Below are 16,238 nucleotides of genomic sequence, written 5' to 3'. Positions count from 1 at the left end.
TCACAGCTCACAGCAACCTCCAACTCCTGGGCTCAAGCGAGTCTCCTGCCTCAGCCTCCCAAGTAGCTGGGACCACAGACGCCCACCACAACGCCCAGCTATTTTTTTTGGTTGCAGCCATCATTGTTGTTTGGCAGGCCTGGGCTGGATTCAAACCTGCCACCTTAGATTTATGTGGCTGGCGTCTTAGCCACTTGAGCCACAGGCACCGAGCCCCCTTCTCTGTATCTTTTTATGTTTATTTATTGACTTCTTTTAAAGACAAAGACATACTCTGTCACCCAGCCTGGAGTGCAATGGTGCCATGATAGCTCACTCCAACCTCAAATTCCTCGGTTCAAGCAATCCTCCCACCTCAGTCTTCCAAGTAGCTAGGACCACAGATGTGCACCCATACCCAACTAATTTTTAATTTTCTTTTTTTTGTAGAGACAGGGCCTCACTATGTCAGCCAGCCTGGTCTTGAACTCCTGGCCTCAAATAATTCTCCCAATTCAGCCCCCCAAAATGCTGGGATTAGAGGCGTGAGCCACCATGCTTGGCCTGCATCCTTTTTTTTTAAATTAAACTTGATGATTTTTATATTACCAAAATAATGTATGCTTGTTTTTAAAAAAGAAGTTAAGCTACATGAAACTATGCAAGTTAGAATCCTCCTTCATGGGCAGCGCCTGTGGCTCAGTGGGTTAAAAAAAAAAAAGAATCAGGGTGGTGCCTGTGGCTCAAAGGAATAAGGCACCGGCCCCATATGCCAGAGGCGGCATGTTCAAACCCAACCCCAGCAAAAAAACCGCAAAAAAAAAAAAAAAAGAATCCTCCCTCACCCCTACATAATGGATTAAATCAAATCCTCCAAGGGATGGTCTGATCTCAAAATGCTGACGGCTCTGGCTAGACCTTTGGTTATTCAGTGCTTTGGACCCACCCCACGTGCCACAAATTCAGATGTGCCACTGAACTTGACATTCAAGTCACAGAACCTCAGCACTGAAAAGAACCTGAGCGTCCATCTGATACTTTCCACCCATTATAGAGACTGGGAAACTGAGGGGCCAACAACTAAGCTAGATCCAGGAAGAAATTTGGTCAACCGAGCACCTACTTCTGAGCCTCTGGGCCCACCCACAACCCTGGGAGCAGGGACAGGAAAGCAGAGCAATGCCAGGTGAATGAAGGGGAAGGGCAAGGTCAGGAAGCAGCCCAGCAACAGAGAGGGAAGCAGCACCTCTCGACTCTCAGAAGCCCCAGACTGGTGTTAGAAGCACCTGCTTCAAAGCCTGCCTCTATTGTGTGACCCTGGATGGTCACTTACCCTCTGGGTCTCTACCACTAACCATCTTTAAAGAGAAAATAATAAGGCCGGGCATGGTGGCTCACACCTGTAATCCTAGCACTCTGGGAGGCCAACGTGGGTGGATCACCTGAGCTCAGGAGTTCAAGACCATCCTGAGCAAGAGTGAGACTCCTGTCTCTATTAAAAGTAGAAAAATTAGCCAGGTGTTGTGTGGGTGCCTGTAGTCTCAGCTACTCAGGAGGCTAAGGCAGGAGAATCGCTTAAACCCAGGAGTTTGAGGTTGCTGTGAACTAGGCTGATGCCACGGCACTCTAGCCTGGGCAAGAGTGAGACTTTGTCTCAAAAAAAAAAAAAAAAAAAAGGAATAAAGAAAGAAAAGAAGACCCAAAAAAAGAGAGAGAAGATAATAGCATTGTGTTGTTGGAAGAATTGGGTAAGGTGATGGAAGACCTATTGATCACAATGCCCAGCACATAATAGATGCTCAATAAATAGCAATAAATAACTAAAAAGGCTAAAGTAGGGAAAGACAATGAGAGAACATTATAAGCAAAGCAGGGAGGGGGTGTTCTCACCTCAGAATTTATCTGTCTCAGGATATTTGGAAAATCCATGCTTCTGAGCAAAGCCCATCTCTTATCCAAATTAAACAGCAACCTCTCAAGGTCAGGGAAAAAACCTTATCAGAACAGGTTTCTCTCCAGGTACAGGCTTAGCCTTGACCAGGGGTTCTCCCCCCTCCTGCCTATAAGAGTCCCCCTGCCTCCCTGACGGCCAGTCGGTCCTGAGCACCCACACCATGTTGGGCATCACCGTCCTCGCTGCGCTCCTGGCCTGTGGTAAGCTATGGGGTGGCCTCTGGGGACAAAGACAGGACTGGGGGCCCTTCTCTTTCCAGGAAAGGCTCTTTGTGGTCCACTGTGGGTTCAGGGGCTACTGACCAGCTGTGTGTCAGACAAGCCTCTTCCTGCTTGGTAATTCTGCTTCCACATCTGCAAAATAGGAGTGATGATCTAACCTGCCAGGTCAGGAGAGGATTAGCAATGGGGTGCGGAAAGCACCGAGCAAGGGTGGGGACGCAGCAGACTCCCCTCTGCATTCACTCCCGGGACCAACAGGCCTGCCTTTCCCAGCAGCATCTCCCGCTTGGGGATTCTCAGCTCCTCCCTCGTTTTGGCGACGTTCTCTCATATTCAGAAGGGACTGGGCTTAAATATCAGTCGCTCACTCTCTGCAGGACCTGAACAAGTCACTTTGCCTCTCTAAATCTCCTTGGCATTTTTGGCAAGTGAGAGCACTTGATTAAGAGTCCTTCCAGCTAACAACAACAGTAACAATAGCAACTGCTGTTTACTGTGTGTTTATGATGTACCAGGCACTGTGCGAACCCCTTTATCTGCATGATTTAATTTGATCCTCGAAACAACCTTGAGAGGTAGGGTCATTAATATCCTCATTTTATAGGTGAGAACATTGAGGCTCAGTGAGGCTCAGTATCCTGACCACTCCACACGGCTTCTTGGCTACGACAGTCTGAAACTCTGTGGGTTTAAGGCTCCCACACACGCACACGCACATACACACACACCCTGCTGTTATCCAGTGGCCTGAAAAGGACCAGAAGAACAAGAATACAAGTATATCCCGGCATTCACATTCCTGCCAGCCATCTTTTTAGTTCTCTCAATATACTAAGCATCATCTCTGTATTGGGTCTTTTGCTAAACTCATTATATAAGCTGTGTAATTTAGTCCTCAGGGCAAACTCACCAGGGTAGTGCTAGTCTTCCCATTTCACAGAAAGAGAAACTGAGGCCCAGAGAGCTTCCCAAAGTCACATAGTAAAATAAGAACTCAAGTCTGCCCAGCCCCAAAGTCCATGCTCTTTTTACCTGCCCACCCCACCAGCCCCTTCCCCAGTGGGGAAGCCAGCCCCATTCACTGCCATCCCTCCTGTCCTGTCTCCCCCAGCCTCCAGCTGTGGCGTTCCCAGCTTCCTGCCCAACCTATCGGCCCGGGTGGTAGGAGGAGAGAATGCCGTTCCCCACAGCTGGCCCTGGCAGGTAAGCACTCTGCTGGGGTAGCAGGAAGGAAAGTGGGGGGTCAGGGGACCTGGGGACCTATGCATTGACACACGGCTCTTCCTCACCCTCCTGCAGATCTCCCTCCAGTACCTCAAGGATGACACATGGAGGCACACATGTGGCGGCACCTTGATCGCCAGCAACTTTGTCCTCACCGCTGCCCACTGCATTAGGTGAGTGTGGACAATGTCCCGCAGCCCCAGCAGTCACCTGGGGCAGGAGTCCGATCAGCTGCCTCCGCTGAGCACCTACGATACACTCAGGCACTGGGCTAAACACACTGCTGGCATCCACTAACTCGGTTCAGTTCATTTCTTCAGGCAACAAGTATTTCTCTAGTACGTGCCAGGGAACACAGCAGTGAACGGTCTGTGCCCTCGGGGAGCTCACATTCCAGTGAAGGCAACACACAGTTAAACAAGTAACTATATAATACATTGAGTGGTAGTGAAGAAAAACAAGATCATTAATCCTAGCACTCTGGGCAGCCAAGGTGGGTAGATTGCTTGAGCTCACAAGTTCAAGACCATCCTGAACCAGTGCAAGACCAGATCCCGTCTCTAAAAATAGCCAGGCACTGTGGCAGGTGCCTGTAGTCCCAGCTACTCGGAGGCTGAGGCAAGAGAATCGCTTGAGCCCAAGAGTTTGAGGTTGCTGTGAGCTGTGACGCCACTGTACTCTACCAAGGACAACAAAGTGAGACTCTTGTCTCAAAAAAAAAAAAAAAAAAGTCAGAAGAGGGGATAAAAAGAGCAAGAGAGTTCTATGCTAAATGGCCTGGCCAGAGGGACCTCTCTGGAAGGGGATACTTGAGCAAAGACCTGAAAGGAGTGAGGGAGGAAGCCACAGATCTGAGGGAAGGGTGTTCTAGGTGGAGGGAACAGCCAGTGCGGAGGCCTGGAGGAAAGCCCTGCTTGGTCCAGTTGAAAAATAACAAGGAAGCTGGTGTGACAGGAGCAGGGTGTGCCAGGGAAGAGCCGGAGGAAGTGGTTAGAAAGGGGACAGGTGCCCAGTAACACAGGGCAGTGAAAGAGCTTGGCTTTGACCCTGAGAGAGAGAGAGCTATTGGAAGGGTTTCTGAGCAAAAGAGGTCATAGGCTGACTTATACAGAGTGTCCTAAAGGTAGTTACCATACACAAAGAAATGGGAAATTGTAGCTAAACGTACCTTTATTTACAAAATATGCATCAGAAAATCTTACAAAATATTTCCCTACATGTTGATACATAAACATTGAAAATATATGAGTTTATTAATTTTTCCTATTTATGGCGACCTCTGGGACACACTACTGGCTTCAGAATAGAGGGGAGGGAGGCCAGAGTAGAAGCAGGGAGGCAGTGAGGAGGCTGTCACAGTAATGTGGGCATGAGGCAGTGAGAGCTTGGATTCCTGTATTCTCACAGCAGCCCTGGGAGGTAAGTTCCATATTAACTCCACTTTACAGAGAGGGGAACTGAGGCACAGGCTTCCCGGCTAGCAGTGGCAAGACCACAGCATGAACCCAAGTCCCTTAACTCCTAGCCCTGGGTCCTTTCCTTTCATTCTGGGAAGGGACAGTGGGGACAGACACCCACTTCCCCCCATTGAGTCCCAAGGTGGCCACAGGGCTCAGTCACTAAAGCCCCAGTTTCTTCTCTATCTACCCCTACCCCACTAGCTGGGGGGAGAAGGAGGCCACCCTGACCTGGTTCCCTTGCTCTACTCAGCAATTCCCGGACCTACCGTGTGGCCCTGGGGAAGAACAACCTGGAGGTGCCAGACGAGGAAGGCTCCCTGTTTGTGGCAGTGGACACCATCCATGTCCATGAGAAGTGGAACTCCCTCCTTTTGCGGTGAGTGCCCAGCTGACCATCTCACGGCCCCTGAGAACAGCGCAGAAGGAGGGGTCCCCAAGACAGAGCTATAGAGCCTGTCCCCTCTCTGTACCTGACTCCTCATCCTCACCCTGGACAGTGGTGGATGACTGTCTTACACAAAATGGCAAATGCTATGTGGAGAGGACACCCCTTGCTTCCCCTCACAGGGCAAGGGCCTCTGGAGTAAGAACCTTGAATTCCCCACAGTGTTTTTCCAGAGGCTGGACCAGGACTCACCTTTACTGACTGCCTACTGTATGCACGCATTGCAAAAGGCGCTTTATATGCCATTTCTTATTTAATCCTCACAACAGCCCTGGACAAAGAACCAAGACTCAGAGAGGTTAAGGCATATGTCCCAGGTCACACAGCCCAGTGCTGCCCTCTCCAAGGTTGCCATGAAAGTATTTAAAGTGGCATCTGTAAGAGCCTCTCATTTAACACTGCTATTTCCCATGAAGCTATAGCTGAATTTCCAACCCTGCATAACTGGCAGATTCTGAAGGCTTCTGGCCCGGTCTCCCTTTAACCCCTTCACGATGTAGTGACACACACACACACAGAGAAAAAAGCTAAGTCAAACAGGGCAGGTTAGTCAGCAAGTCACTTGTCCTCTGACATCCCCAAAGGCCAATAAGGAGCCAGTGGCCAGGATGTCTATGGAGGGCCCCTGGGCACCTTTGGCCTGACTCCCAATTCCAAGCCTGAGCCTCTTTAGTGTGGGCTTGTGGGGTCAGGGCCCTTCTGCCCACTCTCACTCTCTGCTTTGGATTCCAGCAATGACATTGCTCTCATCAAGCTGGCGGAACACGTGGAGCTGAGTGACACCATCCAGGTGGCCTGCCTGCCAGAAGAGGGCTCCCTGCTGCCCCAGGACTTCCCCTGCTATGTCACAGGCTGGGGCCGCCTCTGGAGTGAGTACAGCCCCTAGAAAATCCCAAGAGCCTTCCTGAAGGAAGCAGCCTACCACCTGTATTTGCCTACTACTTTTCCTTTTTACCTAAACACTTTCATATCTTTGTAAACTTTATACTAACAGCCAATATTTATTAAGCACATACCCTGAGGCAGACGCTCTAACGAGCACATATGAGGGGTTTTGTTGCAAGGATTAAATGGATTAGAATCTGTCTGGCCCGGCACAGTGACTCACACTTGTAATCCCAGGAGTTTGGGAGGCTAAGGCAGGTATGTAAGATTGCAGTGAGCTATCATCATGCCACCACAATTTAGCCTAAGCAACAGCGTCAGAATCAGTCTCAAAAAAAAAAAAGAAAGAAAGAAAATTAGGGCTCGGAGTGATGGCTCACGCCTGTAATCCTCAAACTCTGGGAGGCCAAGAAAGGTAGGCTGCCTGAGCTCCAGGTTTGAGGCCAGCCTGAGCCAGAGCAAGACTTCATTTCTAAAAAAAGCTGGGCCTTGTAGTGGGCGCCTATAGTCCCAGCTACTTGGGAGGCTGAGGCAAGAGAATCGCTTGAGCCCAAGAGTTTGAGGTTGCTGTGAGCTGCTACGCCATTGCATTCTACCAAGGGTGACGAAGTGAGACTCTGTCTCAAAAAAAAAAAAAATGTCAAGTGCATAGAATAGGGCTTGGCATAGAGTAAATGCGGTATAAACAAGCTAACACAAACCTACTTGGGGCTGGGGGTTAGACCCCATAATATATCATGCTCAATTAAAAGTTAAATGCCAATAAATGAAACTACAGGAGACTTAGAGGAAAATGCAGCTCAATATTTAGAAAATCTTGGGGGAGAAAGCCCTTTTAATGTGTGACACTAAAGGCAGAGACCTATAGGAAAAGAATGACAACCCCACCCCCCAATCCAAGGTAAAGACATCTCAACAGTTATTCCTTAAGGGTCCCCCTTCCCCACCCAGAGGCCTGGAGGGCATGTGTGTGGTTCTCACAGCTCCCCTGCTTCCTGTCCCACCCTTCTGCTCCCTGCTGGGGTGGGGTGGGACCTCCCTGGTCACCACCTGCTCTCTCTCCAGCCAACGGCCCCATTGCGGACGAGCTGCAGCAGGGCCTGCAGCCAGTGGTGGATCACGCCACGTGCAGCAAGCCAGATTGGTGGAGCTTCAGGGTGACCCAGAACATGGTGTGCGCCGGGGGTGATGGCGTCATCTCAGCCTGCAATGTGAGTGGCCTCCATGCTGTCCCTACTCCAGGTGGCAGAGTGGACAGGGGCAAAGGGGCATGTGACTGGGCAAACCCTTTCCCAGAGAGGATACTGACGCCTAGCTGGGCCTAGCAGGCTTAGGGGGAACCCGTCACCCCAACCCACCCCTCTCCCTTGCACTGTCGTGAGAGCATGAGAGCTGCACGTGAGTATCTGAGTTTGAGTCCAGCTCCCACCACTTACTACGGATTAGCTCTGTAATCTTAGGAAGGACGCTGAACCTCTCTGAACCTGTTTTCCCATCGATAAAATGGAGCTACAGTAACCACTTCACGGGGTTGCTGTGAGCACTGAGCAAGTCTAAGGGACACAGAAGAGGCTTCACTGAAGTCTCTACACCTGTGACTTCCCGCCATCAGCTCCACCAGTCTAGAGAGACAGGGGACTTCAGGAGTCTGCCACTGAATTATGAAACAAGGACTATCCTGTTTTCAAACCCTCTCGCCACTCCCATCTGCCGTCCTCACTTTCCCAGGCCTCCAAAACAGCTCACAGCATCCTCACTTATCTGGACAGCTCACAGAGTCTTAGACACGGTGCCCTGAACATCTAGGGAAACTGAGGCACGCAGTGGGTTAGCACCATGATCACACAGCAAACCAGAAACCAGTCCAACTGTGCCCAGGACCTCCCACGATGAGGCCAAGGCAGCCCCGAACCATATTTTCCCTGCCTCTTTCACCAGTGGCAGAATGAGGCCAAAACAGGAACTCACAGGGCTGAGAAGCTGGCCCACCTCCTGCACCCCACCCCACCCCACCCCCAGCCTACCCCTACTTCCCAAGGCTGCCTCTGGGGCAGCCTGCCTGCTGATGCCCCCCTGGTCTGGTGCAGGGGGACTCTGGTGGCCCGCTGAACTGCCAGGCTGAGAACGGATCCTGGGAGGTACGTGGCATCGTCAGCTTTGGCTCTGGGCTGGGCTGCAACACCCAGAAGAAGCCCACAGTCTTCACCCGGGTGTCCACCTACATTGACTGGATCAACGAGGTGGGTACTGGGTCAACGAGGTGGGTGCTGTCTCCACGCCCCTCCCTGCACCTGTCAGCCCCTCACCTGCCCATGTCTACTCCTTCATTCATTCATTCATCCATCCTTTTGCTCATTCACTTGCTCACTCACTGATCCGCTCCCTTCCTCATAATTCACTGGGTGCCTGGACTTGAGTGCAGTGAAAGAAACAGCCACAAACCCCTCCATCCATTCATCCACTGCCTTCAGCAAATACTTATGTTCCCACCCCAAAACTGAAACGTGGCCTCCTGAGAGCGGCGCCCAGCAAAAGAGAGGGTGTGGTGTGGATGGCCATTTGTCCTCTTGAGGGTGGAGACACAGAGGGATACCTGGGCTGGTGGCTTTCCACTGGGGACCACTTGTGTTCTGAGACCCCTTGGACAGAGGCCAGGCTGGCTTGTCAAGGCTGCGGGCTGTGCCCCTCAGACCTACCCTCCCGCAGAGCCTGTACTCCCCAGAAGTTGGTACACCCCAGGTCCCTCACACTGTTCTCTGTTCCTACAGAAAATGCAACTGTGATCTGTCCTGGGAAGCCATGGCAGCAAATCCCAACAACAGCAATAAACCTCCTTCCCCCCTACCCACCAAGCCCTTGGATGCTTGATTTGCGCCTCCCCTGTGGGTTCCTCTCTGGGAACTGCCTCTTTCCCCCAGGGATCTAAAGACACAGCTCCACTAGGCAGGCTGGCCAGGTCTTGGGGGGAGGCTCCCAGGAAGTCATGAGACCCTAATCATATCGCTCTCTGGTCCTCCACAGAGGGGTTGTGTGGGTCTTCAAGCCCCCAGCTGCAGGGGGATGGGGACCCCTAAGAACAGCCTCCCCTAGCCCAGCAAGGCTTGGCCACAGGAAGACACCAGAAGCTCAAGGGCAACCACAGTCTCCCTGAGGAAGGAGCAGCCTAGCAGGTCTCCAGCCCAGCATGGGCCCGGTGGCTGCAGGTGGCCTGGGCTCTCTGCTTTAAGAAGTAAGTAGTGAGGGCAGTGCCTGGGGCTCAGTGAGTAGGGCACTGGCCCCATATACTGAGGGTGGCAGGTTTGAACCCAGCCCCGGCCAAACTACAACAAAAAATAGCTGGGCATTGTGGTGGGTGCCTGTAGTCCCAGCTACTTAGGAGGCTGAGGCAAGAGAATGACCTAAGCCCAAGAGCTGGAGGCTGCTGTGAGCTGTGATGCCATGGCACTCTACCAAAAGTGATAAAGTGAGACTCTGTCTCTTAAAAAAAAAAAAAAGGAAGAAGAAGAAGTGAGTAGTGAGCCCTGATCACATGCTTACCCCATGATGGGCATGGTGAGGGTATAGGAGGTATTTTGGTGCTAAAAGCAGAACAATCCTGGGCAAACCAAAATCAGAACACACGCTGGTCACCCTAGCAGGGAGAGGTGCGTGACAAGGTTGGAGAGTAAGCAAAGGCCCTTCACGGGCTCGGCGCCTATAGCTCAACCGGCTAAGGCGCCAGCTACGTACACCTAAGGTGGCGGGTTCGAATCCCCAGCCCGGACCCGCCAAACAACAATGACGGCTGCAACCAAAAAAAAAATAGCCGGGCGTTGTGGTGGGCGCCTGTGGTCCCAGCTACTTGGGAGGCGGAGGCAGGAGACTCGCTTGAGCCCAGGAGTTGGAGGTTGCTGTGAGCTGTGATGCCACGACACTCTGCCCAGGGGGACAGCTTGAGGCTCTGTCTCAAAAAAAAAAAAAAAAAAAAAGGCCCTTCACGGAAGGCTGGGCGCCATGGTAGGGCCTGTTGGGACTTTATTCTGATGGAAATGAGGATCCAGGAAGGAGTTTTAGATAGAGAAATTACCACTGCGGTCAAGGCACACACTATAAAGTGTCCGCCTGACTGCTGTGGGGACAGTGATTTGGAGCAGGCGAGAATGGAGGCAGGGATGCCAGTGAGGAGGCCACTGCAGCTGGGATGACGTGGCCCTGACTGAGGCAGTAATCAAAAGGGGGAAAGGGAGGTATTCAGTAATTATAAGAGGCTTAAGGGCAGTGTGGAGCAGCAGCCTCCAGCCCCCAATTTTAATCACCTTTCAGGAATGTGATTAAATCATCAAAACCACTATTTTCTAGCAACGTGGTAAAACATAAGCCACAGTTTTATTTGTTCAACAAGATCGTAAAATTCTCAGATTTCAGGACAAGATCCACTGCTGGGCCCAAGAATCAGTGCCTGCCTATGGTAGACAGAATAAGGCCTCCCCAGAAGATCTCTATACCCTAATTCCCCAGAACCTGTGACTCTGTCACCTTAAAGGGCAAAAAAAGAATTTTCAGATGGGATTAAATTAAAGACCCAGAATGAGCATCTCAGATGGTCTGGGAGGGCCCTGTGTAACTAACAAGGGTCCTTGAGGACCTTAAAAGGGAGACACAGGAGGACCAGGGTCAGGAGACAGGAGGATGAAAGTAAGGGACTCAGATCCAGAGAGGGATTTGAAGATGCTGCCTGCTGGCTGGGAAGCTTCACACCCCGCCCAGGAGGGCAGGCAGCCCCTAGACACTGAAAAAGGCAAAGAAACGGATTCTTCTCTGGAGCTCCAGCCCTGCCCACACCTTGACTTTAGCCCAATGAGGTAAAACGTGGACTTCAGAGCTCCAGAAGTGTGAAATAAATGTGTGTTTTTAGCCACTGTATTTATGATTATTTGTTACATTTGCGGGGAGGGTGATTTAGAGCAGGCAAGAGGGAAAGCAGGGAAGCTGTGAGGCACCCAATGCATGATCCTTCCTCCTAGTTTGAAGGCAAAATGCAAAGTACCTGGGGGGGGGGGAGCAGACAGGATTCCCTGACATCCCACAAAGGATTTGTGATCTTTGTCCAAGAGCTCAGAAACCAGTGGCTGGGAGGAAGGGAAACTGGGAACATTGACACTGAGCCTCCCACCTCCACCTTCTGCCTGCTGTGGGTGGGGATCCTGACCAGGGGTGCTGCAAGCCCCACGGGCCAGTGATTCACCAGCATGTCATGGGTGCCTGATAGCAATTGTGCGGCCCATGTGCATTGAGCACTTGCTAATCTATGGCAGGCACCGTGCCCAAGGGCTTCTCATATACGATCTCTTTTATTTCTCATCACAACTCTGATTATTATTCCCCTTTATGGATAATGAAACTAAGACTCAGAGATGTTTCAAACCTCACCCCAGATCAAATAGCTAGTAATGAGGGACCAGGATTTAAACCTGGAGCCTAAGCAACTAACAACCATGTTATTCTGCCATCAGTCCTAAAGTCTAAAGATGCCCTTGTACACCAACGTCCCCTAGTGACCAACGAGGGGTGGCCTGTGGGCATGCTGACAAGCCTCAGTGAAGCCAGCAATAAGCCCAAAGTGACAGGGCCCAGAGAGGACAGTTACTGCTCCCAGACATGCACAAAAGGCCATCGTGTCCATCCTCAGTACAGGCACAATAGTGCCGCATAACAAGGGATCCCAAGCCCTTAGTGGCACCTAGTGATGCATAGTCACTGCTTACACACCGGGGGTCAGTTGGAGGTGAGTCAGGTAGCCCTGCTGATTTGGGCTGGACTCATTCTTATGTCTAGGGGTCAGCTGGGTGTTGGCTGACCTAGAATGGGTTAAGCTGGAGCAGCTTGGCTCCACACATCTCTGGGAGGGCACTGGAAAGTCACATGGCAAAGGTCATGGACACAAGAAGTGGGAAGAATCACAGCCATCTTAGCAGCCCACCACATCCACATTCTCTGATTCATATTAGTAGCCTAAACTATGGTAGCACCGAGGTAAGGCATTCACTAGGCTGAAGCTATGAACTCTGCCATGACAGGCAGTATCAAGGGCTTGACCGCTCTTAGCCTCAATTTTCCTCATCTGTGAAATGGACACCTGCTCTGTCTCCTTACTGGGAGCCAATAAAATAACAGAGGCTTGCAAGGAGTCATTGCTACTAATTACCTCGCTCCCTGGACTCCTAATATCAAATCATCCCTCTCTGTTTCATTTCTCAAGAGAGGAAGTTTCATTCCTTACTGGCCTCAAACCTGCAGCATGTCCTGTGGTCCAGTTCCCAGAAGCTCAGTCCTGTCATGTTGAGACACATGTCTACAAAGGTCCTCACAGCAGTGGGCCAGGTGGGGAGGAGGTGCTGTGTGAAGGCAGAGAATAAACACAGAATGTCTTCCCAGAGCATCTGTTTTCTGCAAAGATTAGGAGGGAAGAAAAGAACTTCATATTAAAATAAACCCAGCTATATTACTAAGGCACAAAATTCAAATTAAGCATTCCAGATGAAGAACGAAGCTTCTGAGACATTGTGTTGTTGTGGCTGCCATGTGCTAGACCCCCGATTATCACTTTGCGGCAAACCAGAGCCTGCAAACCAAATCTGTTTTGTAAATAAAGTTTTATTGGAACACAGCTATGCCCAGATGGCTGCTTTTACACTACAACGGCAGAACTGACTAATTGTGACAGAGACCATATGGCCCAAAAGTCTAAAATATTTACTGTCTGGTCCCTTACATAAAACGTTTGCCAACCCCTGATCTACTGGGATTGTTTGATGGAAAAGTTTGAAGAATTCTGTTCTATTCTGCTATCCAAGGGTTACAGGTCAAAGAGTGAACCTTCACTGCACAATTTACTATTCTGAGAGCTTTATGTGAAGAAACCATTATTTAGTTCTAACAACACTAAGAGATAAACAGTTTAGATATTGTTTCTAAGTGATAGGTGAAGAAAGGGAGGAATAGAGAGGTGAAACTTGCCCTGGCTCAGGGCTTCTCAAATTGTTTGTTGTTGTTGTTGTTGTTGTTTTTTGAGACAGTCTCAAGCTGTCACCCTGGGTACAGTGCCGTGGCGTCACAGCTCATAGCAACCTCAAACTCTTGGGCTCAAGAGATTCTTTTGTCTCAGCCTCCCGAGTAGCTGTGACTACAAGCGCCCGCCACAGCACCCAACTATTTTTACAGACGAGGTCTGCTCTAGCTCAGGCAATCCACCTGCCTCATCCTCCCAGAGTGCTGGGATTACAGGTATGAAATTCTGTATTTCTAACCTAAATTTTGCTGCAGCTGCTAGTCTAGACCACACTCAGGAGCAGGATGCAAACCAGAGTCAATCACAAAGTCAACAGGCTCTCAGCCCAAGCCCCTGGCCACTGAGCTACATGGGTCCTCAGAAGAATTGTTCTGAACGAGTCACAAGCCCCATGAGAATTTCGCATTTGGCTCTCCCTGCTCCACTGAGACCTCAAGGCCCAGTTTAGAATTTGACAGACTGCCTTGTCAAACAATATACAAATGATGAACCAAGCTCTAGGAAGGGTGGTGGGCTGGAATGCCTACTTGCTCTCTGCTTTCCCAGCCTCCATTTCCTCCTACCCAGCACAGAAGCCTGAATTTCTGCCTAGGTGTTGGCCCAGAGCACCCCTGGTCTGGTGGCGCGGCTGGAGCTTCACTGCCCAGGGTGGAACAAGCGCTCCAAAACTGGCCAATCAGTGCATTACATCCCCTCCCCCAATACAACAATTGGTTCAGGGATGGGCATGTGACCTGAGGCAGGTCCAATCAGAGAGGTTGCAGGATTTATGCCGGGAGCTTCCAGAGGTTCTCATGCATGCTGGGTTTGAGGGTGCAGGGAAGTGAGGCTACAAACAGCAAAATGAGAGGGAAAGGAGGAGAAAGAGTGACTTTGTTCCCCAGGGTACCTTTGGCAATGCATGGAGACATGTGTGGTTATCACACCTGTTGGGAGTGAGGATACTGGGACCGAGTAGGTGGGGGCCGGGGGGATGCTGAACATCCTACAAGGCAGGGGACAGTCCTCATAACAAAGAATCACCACGCCCAGAATGCCAGCCGTTCTGCAGCTGAGAAATCCTGGACCACAGATTCTGCAGTGATCTTGTCCCCAAGGAAGGGAGAACCTGCAGCTGCCACAGGCCACTTAACAGAGTCAGAGTGGAACTCACAACAGAAGACAGAGCCAAAAGATGGAGACAAGCCAGGTCCTGGGGCCCACTCCAGGGCCCAGAATCCAGCATTCCTGAAGCTAGCTCTGCTGCTCAACTTGTCCACTTTCTAGCCTAATTAAAGACCTCTTGGTAAAAACCCATTTCAGTGAAGTTAATCCTGACAGCAGTGTGGCAAAACAGACTGGGCTTATGTCCCTCTCCCTGTTTTGTAGATTCGCAACCCCAGGCTGTGTGGCCTGCCCAAGGTCACACAGCAAACACGTGGCATGTACCAAACTGGTGTTTGTTCTGTGACCTCATACAGGACAAACCTTATTTTTATATTAAAACAAATACAGATACGTGTAGCAGAATGCCCAATTCACATTAACCTTCATTAACCTTTAAGATAAACTATGGAACTTCCAAAATGGTTGTTTTTGGAGTGACTACCATAGATAAATAAGAGCCCAAACTGTTATAGGGAGTTGGAGGTAGAGTTGGGACTGAAACCTGGGTCTTCTGACATCCAGTCCAATGGGCTTCTGTACCTTCACATTTGCATGATCCTTGGGAGATTACGAAGGTCTTTTACACACAACAATTTTCTTACCCACATAACAATTGTGCACATGGACTGTTACCAAGGAAATTAAGGTTCAGAAGATCAATGACTTGTCCAGGCCACAACACTCCAAAGTGACAACAGCTGACTTGTTGTCAAGATGGACGACAAGTCCATCAGGGCCCTGGAGTGGTCCTCAGGAGCTGGCTTCTCTCTATCTTGATGATAAGTCAAGCAAGGACTTGAACACAAGTCTTTAAGAGTTAAAGTCCACCTTCCCCTCTGCTTTTCCAGTTCAGGCAAAAACTGGAGTCTGCAGTAACAGAGCAGAGCTGTCTGCACAGTGCCAGGCAGGCACTGATGAGGCACTGTGCTCTGCCCCAAAGCAAGAAAAGTGAGGGTCTCAGGAAGAGCAAGAAAGCCCATCAGGAAAGTATGCTCACTTACTCCACCCTCTTCCCTGACAACAAGTAGCTTATTGAAGTACTAGGAGGTGATGCAGAATGCTGTCTCCATGGTATCCAGTAGCTTGGTTTAGAATCAGACCAACCTAGGGTTGAAGCCCTATTCTGCCACTTAGAAGCTGTGTGATCTTGGGCAAGTCATTTTGCCTATCTGAACCCCAGCATCCTCCTCTGAAAAAAGGGAGCCTTCTACCGGGTTTTCCAAGGCTTAGATTAGGCAACAAATGTGAGTGCTTGGTAAGTATCAGCTTGCCATCATCTGTTTGCTCTGCTTTGGAAGAAGCTCCTGTTTTGACCCCATTTAGAAAATGAAGTTATTGGGGAAGGGCACACTCCTATTGTCTTAGGAACAGACAGTAAAGTGTATCTTAATCCATCTCAGTGAAGCCCTCCCTTCCCCCCGTGGCTGCCAGATCTTAATTTTTTAGATCTGCTTTGACCTTCTGAGATGTAAGCATGTTCCCCACATCATGCAAATCTTCACCCCAGTGTTGTGACACAGACTGGACAAATGTTTTCCCCCTGTTTCACAGATGGGCAGCTGCAGGCCTTAAGACTTACATGACTCATCCAAGGTCACACAGCAAGCCAAAGCCTAGAACAGCCTTTCTCAACCTCAGCACAATTGGCGTTTGGGGCCGAGCAAGCCCTTGTTGTCCTGTGCTTTGGAGGGCGTTCAGCAGCATCTCTGTTCTCTACTCACTAGATGCCAATAATACATCACCGCCCGGCTAGAAAAACCAAAAATGTCTCCAAACATTGTCAAATGTCCCCTAGTGGGCTAACCCAGCCATGTTGAAAACCACTGGACTAGAATGTTATTTGTTCAGCATGCCAACTTAATTTTTTCTTAAAAAA

At 50.2% G+C, this 16,238-nt stretch overlaps 1 protein-coding gene across 1 annotated transcript; it reads left to right on the top strand.

The window, feature by feature from the left end:
• Positions 1-2,072: 2,072 nt before the first annotated feature.
• CTRC (chymotrypsin C) lies at positions 2,073-9,018 on the top strand. The gene is made up of 8 exons (XM_012801557.1): positions 2,073-2,133; positions 3,266-3,357; positions 3,454-3,551; positions 5,089-5,214; positions 6,016-6,152; positions 7,234-7,379; positions 8,256-8,408; positions 8,937-9,018. The coding sequence occupies exons 1-8, from the start codon at positions 2,094-2,096 to the stop codon at positions 8,949-8,951; spliced, it is 807 nt and encodes a 268-aa protein (XP_012657011.1). The 5' UTR covers positions 2,073-2,093; the 3' UTR covers positions 8,952-9,018.
• The last annotated feature ends 7,220 nt before the right edge of the window (positions 9,019-16,238 follow it).

This window comes from Otolemur garnettii, unplaced genomic scaffold (assembly GCF_000181295.1).
Source record: "Otolemur garnettii isolate 467f Iridium unplaced genomic scaffold, OtoGar3 scaffold00009, whole genome shotgun sequence".
NCBI classification, from domain to species: domain Eukaryota; kingdom Metazoa; phylum Chordata; class Mammalia; order Primates; family Galagidae; genus Otolemur; species Otolemur garnettii.
The sequence above is the reverse complement of the archived record's forward strand: the minus strand, read 5'-3'. Positions and strand labels throughout refer to the sequence as shown.